The sequence below is a fragment of the Anthonomus grandis genome, chromosome 15, assembly GCF_022605725.1.
Source record: "Anthonomus grandis grandis chromosome 15, icAntGran1.3, whole genome shotgun sequence".
NCBI lineage: Eukaryota > Metazoa > Arthropoda > Insecta > Coleoptera > Curculionidae > Anthonomus > Anthonomus grandis.
In genome coordinates this window covers 3,196,852-3,204,728 of record NC_065560.1, presented here as the reverse complement: position 1 = coordinate 3,204,728, position 7,877 = coordinate 3,196,852, and the positions used below count along the sequence as shown (strand labels likewise).

At 30.3% G+C, this 7,877-nt stretch overlaps 1 protein-coding gene across 1 annotated transcript in view; it reads right to left on the bottom strand.

Annotated features, from left to right (window-relative positions):
* Window positions 1-316: 316 nt before the first annotated feature.
* The window catches only part of LOC126745041 (uncharacterized), a 108,470-nt gene continuing 100,909 nt past the window's right edge, over window positions 317-7,877 (bottom strand). Inside the window, exon 7 of the mRNA XM_050452721.1 lies at window positions 317-1,500. Coding sequence (XP_050308678.1) covers window positions 1,430-1,500 — 71 coding nt within the window. The 3' untranslated portion in view covers window positions 317-1,429. The remainder of the gene's footprint in view (window positions 1,501-7,877) is intronic.

Here is a 7,877-nt window from a genome sequence, read left to right as displayed (position 1 = left end):
TGCTGTATATACAGCATATGGAAAAAATTAAAAATTTTCGAATTGTGTGTATTTTTTTTAATTTCCATAATATTTTTAATATTTAATTTTCAAGCAACAAATGATTTTCCTTTTTTTCCGAGTAAATGGCAAAAAACAAAAACTTTCTAAACTGCCTGGACGAATATAAGAAAAATGTTTGTTTAATTTCTTAAAATCACTATTTTTACAGGCACATATAGGAGTTCTAAATATTATTTAATGTATTTTAACTTTCGAGCAAGGAAAATTTATAGTTTTTTCTTTTTGATATTATTTTTACACTGTATTACTTATATCCGATTTTTCTGTATGTTTTTTTATTATATTGCAGTTATGATAATTTTTAATTTATTTAAGGCAGTTGAAGGATTCCTTAAAATACCTGGCTGAATTACAGGAATAATATGGCAATAAAAAAAAACAATTCGTCCCTTTAAGGCCTTCTTTTTTGATTTTATTGTAATTTTTCCTTAATATTTGTTGGGTTTCTCGATTTTCTTGTTTAAATTTATTATTAATTTTCCACTTTACCTGTCTTTTTCTTTTTCATTTTATTGAGTGATACTCGAAATTCTGAGTCATACCAGTACTCTTTGATTTATTTCTTATTTTGTCCAGGGAATTAAATATTTACTTATTTCTTCCAGGCACTTAAAATCCTTAAAAAAATATTATTTTGTCATAATTTTTGTCAGAATATACCTCCCGCTTCCCCTTGTATCTATCTACTTAGAACATTAAAACCTAAAAAAAATCAATTCTTTATTAAACAAATGGTTATAAAAAAAAGTGTAACGGGTGTAAATAGCAGAGTGATTTTTATAACTTAATGCATGTAATAAAACCTTTAAAATGATATATCTATATATATCAATTTCAACTAGAAATACTATAGGATTCCAATTAAATAATAATTGAACACAATTAATTATCTAACCTTAAGTTGTAGTAGAACATATTTGAGATTACTGGGAATAAAATACGATGATTGTTTGTTCTCTAAACTTTGCTGTAAATACTTTAAACTGCTTAGTACATGTCAATACTGTAACATGAAAAATGCTTTTTACTTTTCTTCTATGAAAGAGACTTTGAGTTTATTTTCTTTGCAAAGTTTATAACTTTTCAACTTTCCATCCACAAAATCATGTATCCACCGAATCAATTTCAGTGAGTACTTTAATATTCTTACGAGATTTTCAGTTTTACTACCGTAACTGGACTTATTTTAATCCCATTAACTCGCTATTATAGCTTCAAATTACAAGTGTAAATCAATGTAATACAGGTCACTAGAAACACAAAAAATCGCCAATACAAAAATACCCCTGTTGTTCCTGTTATTCTTTTTTTTTTCTCTTTATTATATTTATTTTTCTCTAAATACGTACATAATATCCGGGCGCGTTTATTGAAGCGCATTCATGAATAAAAGGGTCAAGATAAACTTCGCCGTCGAGGTTTTCGTCTGCTGCCCACCTGCAAAATAAAAGAAGAAGCGAAATGAAAAATGGCCGAGGAGGAATTCGCCGTAACGGAGATTATTACCAAAAAAAACAAAAATCGATACGTGGTGCATCGTAACCGATAAAGTTATGCGATATCGCAGAAATGTCGCAACAGTAAAGCGTTCCATAAAAAGTTATCGGATGATTTTTTAATGTACGTACGAGTGTCTACACACAAATTTTTTTATTTATATATAAAATATATTATTGAATAAAAAAACACTCTATAAAAGCAACGTACTTCGTACAGATATGGAGACAGAAGAGCGTGAAGCTTGTTATATTGAATCAAAAGTCAGTTTTTTTAAGCTTCTACTGCTAAAATCGGTTTTTGTGTCTTAAAGTCGGTGTTAAAAATTCGATTTTTTTGTTTCTACTTTATTTTACTGCCCAGGCAATACATCATATATTATTATCATTAAATATACATTTATTCAACGATTTTATAGTTGTGGTATATTTATTAACCGTATATGGTCAAGGAATATTAATTAAACTGTAGAATATACGTATATAATATATTATTCTGTTTAAAAAAAGGAAAGAATTCAAGCATTTAAAAAAATTTATACAGGATTTACGTATCTAGCGTTCAAGTATTTCATGTAATTCTTCTGAAAAATCACTGTTTTTTGTCCATAATATCTAATCTAATAACGATGTTTTTATATTGAATATTTATACAAAAAGTTATATAAAATTTAAATAAGCAATGTTATTAAATTAAATATTGAATTAAATGTGCCCAGTAAGAAATTCTTTTAAAAAATCACTATTTTTCGTCCATAACATCCAATCTAATAGCACTGTTTTTGTGTTAAATATTTCTTAATATACATATATATAATTATAATAAATTTAATTAAACAAACTGTATTATTAGATTAGATATTAATGACGAAACCAGCAGTTATTTATGCGTATTATTTTGAAAAACAATGATTTTTGAAAACAATTTCTTACTGGTAAGTTGTGTGGGGTGGGTGGGGGGGTAAGGGTAGTATAATGAAAAACGGTTTTTTTTTGCATAAAATATTTGTCTGAAAAAAAATGCTTTTTAAGAAAATTATAAGTGATAAAAAAATCTATAATTTTTGTATCTATACTTTTCTCACATAACCTTAACCCTTAATCAAGCAAATTTTTAATTTCAATAAAAAAAATATTATTTTTTTTATTTGCATTATACAGAGTACAAAAAATACGAAAAAAAAATTTTTTTTTGCTTACATACAAAGAAAAATTACGTATCCTATGGGATACATTGACCGCTCAGGCGTTATGGTATATTAAAAAACAATTGCGCGTATTCTGTCCTTGCACAAAACATAATCTTACATTACACTTTTGACAAAAAACCGTGGTTTGTCCATTAGTACACAGCCTACATCTTCCTTTTTGTGTAAATGTGAGAAAATGTCCAATTTGCTCATATCTGATATCATCAGTTGGTCTTGCCATTACTGGAATCCTAACCTTGCAAAGTCAGATTTTTGAAATTTGGCTCGTTTTTAAGCAACGATAAAGCCAAACTTACTCTGAATCCTTTCAAATGGTCATATTTCCGTCTAAGGACTTCACTGTCTCGTCTGTGCAACAACCAAGCGTTATTTACACAAATATCAATAAGTTGTCCGAATATCCCCAAATACCAACGCCGTGACTTATAGGGTGTCTTATAAAGAGCTATTAGCATGTTAGCATTTCTTAATAATTTGTGGATATACCACATGAACCTTCTTTTTTTCCTCTTTGCTTTATCGCTTTACTTGACAAGTAGGAGTGTGTGATACGTACGAGCTGGCTAGGGTAACGCACTTTGTGTCAGCTCATTTTACGACTGCAATGCCTGCATTAATATCGACTTTATAATCAAAAATCCCCCTACCCTTCTTGAGTAAAGATTTATCTTGTTCTAATGTACAACCTTGCAATCGGTTACTTCGCACAGTACCTAAACTGCTTATGCCATAATCGGTTTTTAGTAAAATAATCAGATCTAAAGAAGTAAACCAATTATCAAAATATACATAAGTCTCAGTGGGGTTTGGAATCGTTTTACAAAGCTGTACAACTACTTTTCCGCCTTATCCAAGTTCAGCTTCGGTTCCAGAAAAAATCATGTTGTCAAAAGTAGTAGATCCAGTATATATAAAAAAAATCGTACACTATTCCAGCTCTAACAAACATCTTGAAGCCCCATTTTTTAGGTTTTTTTGGCATATATTGTCTATGCTGTCTATGCTATCATCATTTCGTCAATCGAATAAAGGTTCTCACCCTTGATTTTTATACAGTTAGTCCTAATTCTTTCTCACAAAGGTCTTATCTTGAAAAGACGATCTCTATGGGCATCAGCATTATTGTTTTGAAAATGAATAAGTCGTCTCAATTTTTTAAATCTTTTTACCGGCATAGCATCAGCAATAAGGTTATATATCGAAGATTTAGAGACCAGTAGTCTTCAAAGGACGGCATGCTTACAACTCGCATTAGAAGTTCCACGCCTAAAAAGGCTTTTATTTCACTAAGAGACGTGTTTATCAACGTACCTATTATCAATGTTGAGTAGATATTGGTTTGCTCTACAATGTACTCAATAACAGAATCGTCCCAAAATTTTTGAAAATATTGAAAGGGAGTAAGTATATCATCTGGAGACTCGTGTTCAATCTCAATGGGCAATTGATAATACTCAAAATCTTCCTTTTCCCATTTGAAATTATGCCTTTTTATCTTTTTTTTGTTTTTGTTTTTTTAAATTCTCCGTAATAACGGATAATGGTATATCGTCACCAGAACTATCAAAATCATTAGATTGATCTACTGGTACATGTGGTGGATGAATTTCAGGATTATTCAAATCCAAAACATTTATGTCCACCTCTTCGGAAATGTAGCAGTCTTCGGGTGATAATAGCGTAAAATAGTCCACTCCTCTATTTCTATGGCTATTGATACTGCTTACAAACTGAAATAAAGAAATAATGCAGTAAAACACCACGTAATTTTTTTTTTATATTTTTAAAAGACAGGTGCCTCTAATGGGCAATGTATCTTATCAGATACAAACAAAAATAACCTCAAATATAGACAAAAAAACTTTAGATATTTCGCAACAAATGTTCAAAGACAGTTTTTGGAAGCCCTAACTTTACATTGCAAAACACGCAATAACAAACATTTACAAAAAAGCTGCATAGTTTTACAAAAAAACTTACCTCGTCCAATATCTGTTTTGCCCGAATATGGTAAACGTTGCGCTTCGATCATCCCCACTACCGAATTGTATACAAAAATTTTTTGTTTGTATTTTGAATCCTCATTTAAGAGCAATTAGATTTTTTATTGTGTAACTCCTTTAGTGAAGACAAAAGTGTCGGCCTCAAAATATTTTTTTTAGTCCCGAAGGTTACAGGTTTCGCTTAAAATAAAGCATCATCAGACCTACAATTAACAGGAAAACACACGTAATTATAATAAAACCCTACATTAAAACAAAATCAAAGTTTAAATTTTGTTAAAATTAAACCAAATTTTCATTAAAAGGTTATTAAGGAAGTAAGCAAGAAATAACCTTTTACTGAAAATGTGGTTTAATTTTAACTAATTTTAAATTTTGATTTTGTTTTAATGTAGGGTTATATTGTAATTACGTCTTAATCTTTTCGTCCATAATATCTAATCTAATAACGATGTTTTTATATTGAATATTTATACAAAAAGTTATATAAAATTTATAATAAGCAATGTTATTAAATTAAATACTGAATTAAATTTTTTTGCATAAGTATTGTTTTTTATCAACAAAAACCTTACCCCCCCACCCACCCCAAACATTTGCCCAGTGAGAAATTCTTTTCAAAAATCACCGTTTTTCGTCGATAACATCCAATCTAATAGCACTGTTTTTGTATTAAATATTTATTAATATACATATATTTAATTATATTAAATTTAAATAAACAGACTGTGTTATATTAGATATTAACAATGAAACCAGCTGTTATTCGTGTGTTTTATTTTGGAAAACAATGATTTTTGAAAACAATTTCTTACTGGTAAGTTGTGTGGGGTGGGTGGGGGGTAAGGGTAGGGTAAATTAAAAACAGTTTTTTTGCATAAAATATTTGTCTGAGCAAAAAATGCTTTTTAAGAAAATTATAGGTGATAAAAAAATCTATAGTTTTCGTATCTATTCTTTTCTTACATAACCTTAAGGATTTCGCGTAAAACGTGAATAAATCCTATTTTATTTATCGAATGCAAGGGGTTTTTTATTTTTAATTGAAAATATGTAAAACTTTTTTAAATATAGGCAAATAATGTAAAAAAATGTTTTGGGATTTTTTATTTGTATAGTTTATTTTGAATCCTCATTTAAGAGCAGTTACGTTAAATATAGCGTAAAATTTGCATGAATAACCGAAATTTCGGAAAATAATTTTTATTTATTCCTGGCATTTCAAAACAAATTTTTTAAAAATAAATTACCAAATTTTGCTTTTTGCAATAGTTATTAACTTCCATTTTACTTATGGAGACTATACAGGGTGTTCATCTATAACCTGACACATTTTAACTGCTTATAAGTCGAGAACGGAAAATGACAACAATTTGCGGTTTTCACAGAACTTCATCAATATTTTTAAAGTTTTTTTGACAGTGTTACCAAGTTTCAAAATTAACCTAAAATAGGTGGAAAAAAATTGATGATTTTCAAAGGCCGATTTCTCAAAAATTTTAAATGTAACACCCTGTACTTTTTAACTCTGGAACAGCACAGTATAGTACAGTATCAACAAAATGTAACTAGTCTCTCAAAAAACCTTAAAACTAAAGGAAAACCTAAATTTTGTAACAAGAAAAGTATTTTGTTTTCTTAGCCAGGCACTTCAATTTTTGTTCTGACACTCACAACATAGTTCAGCCCTATGCTCCAAACAGTATGGTTTGTGGCACATTGCACAGGCAAAATTTGTTTTTCAATATTTACCACGTGGACAAAAGCAGCATGTGACCTTTTTAGGCAAACTAACATCGAAACGTTCCCTTTGAGGTTCATCTACTCCTAATATTTCGCTTATTTTTAGACGTAGCGAGGTTTGCAAATTGGTAACTGTAAGCGTTCCTTTAGGTGCGGTTCGATTAGTGCCATTGAAAGTTCTTTTAGAAATGTTTTTCTATTGTTTTTTCTTTCTTCTTTCCATTGAGGATTTGCAAATGAAAATAGTAGCATAGCATTTATTCCACTAGCATTCAATATATTAAAAAACATTCTAAGAGGCCAGCGTCTGGTTTTCCGATAAGTGGTGTAAGAGTGACACATCTGATCAAAGGTGTCTGTACCACCTTTGGTTTGATTATAGGAATGTATAAGGTTTGGTTTTCCAGTTACAGTATTAAGTGACGAATCAGGATGCAAAGTTGATAAAACCAGTACCGTTTTATTTTCCTTTGGTGTGTATGAAACTAAGGTTTTGTTTCTGTCAAAAGCAAATAAGGATGTGCCTACAACTTTTTTCTGTATAAACTTCAGAGGTATTTCTCTTTTATTTTTTCGCAAAGTTCCAAGGATTGTTAGGTGATACTGTTCCAACATTTGTTCACTTAGAGGTATTGACGTGAACCAATTATCAATCGTAATGCCACGGTGAGTACCGCGTATTGGTTTAGAAAGTTTTCTAACATAATATGTAGGTACTGGCTCATTATTCTCAACATTAACTTTTCCAACGTATGGGATAGCATTGAGCATATAAAATGTTTTTGAATCGTTAAGCATCGTCACTTTCATTCCGTATTTATCTGACTTGCTTGCCATGCCATTCCGCATATAGCGGAATGGACATTTTCCTCGAACACACAAGCTGTTCATCAATGGTGCAGTTCTCATAGGGCGTATAGTATGATTTGCAGTTATTTATAAAAATATCCCATATTTGTCGAATATGAGTGAACTTGTCTACCACTTTTATAGCATTTCTGTCCATTTTATCGTCAAATCTTAGACAAAGAGCTATAAACTGAAATCTTTGCTGGGGCATGGTTGCCCGAAATAGTCCATTGCCGTACTTTATTGACCAAAGTTCATCTAAATTACAATTTGAGACACGTAACGCACCAGCAAGATACAGTAGACCAATGAATGCTTTCAATTCTGTCGTAGTAGTTATTTTTTTGTAACTCTGAGGCAAGCCGCTCTGACATTTCCTACGAATATTCTAATTGGTATGCAGTACAATTATGTCCAAAATCTCCTCGGTGAACAGTAAATTCCATGATTCGACAGGGCTGTGAACATTTCTTGCCTCTTTCTTTGGGCCGGGCAAATGTAAAACAATGTTG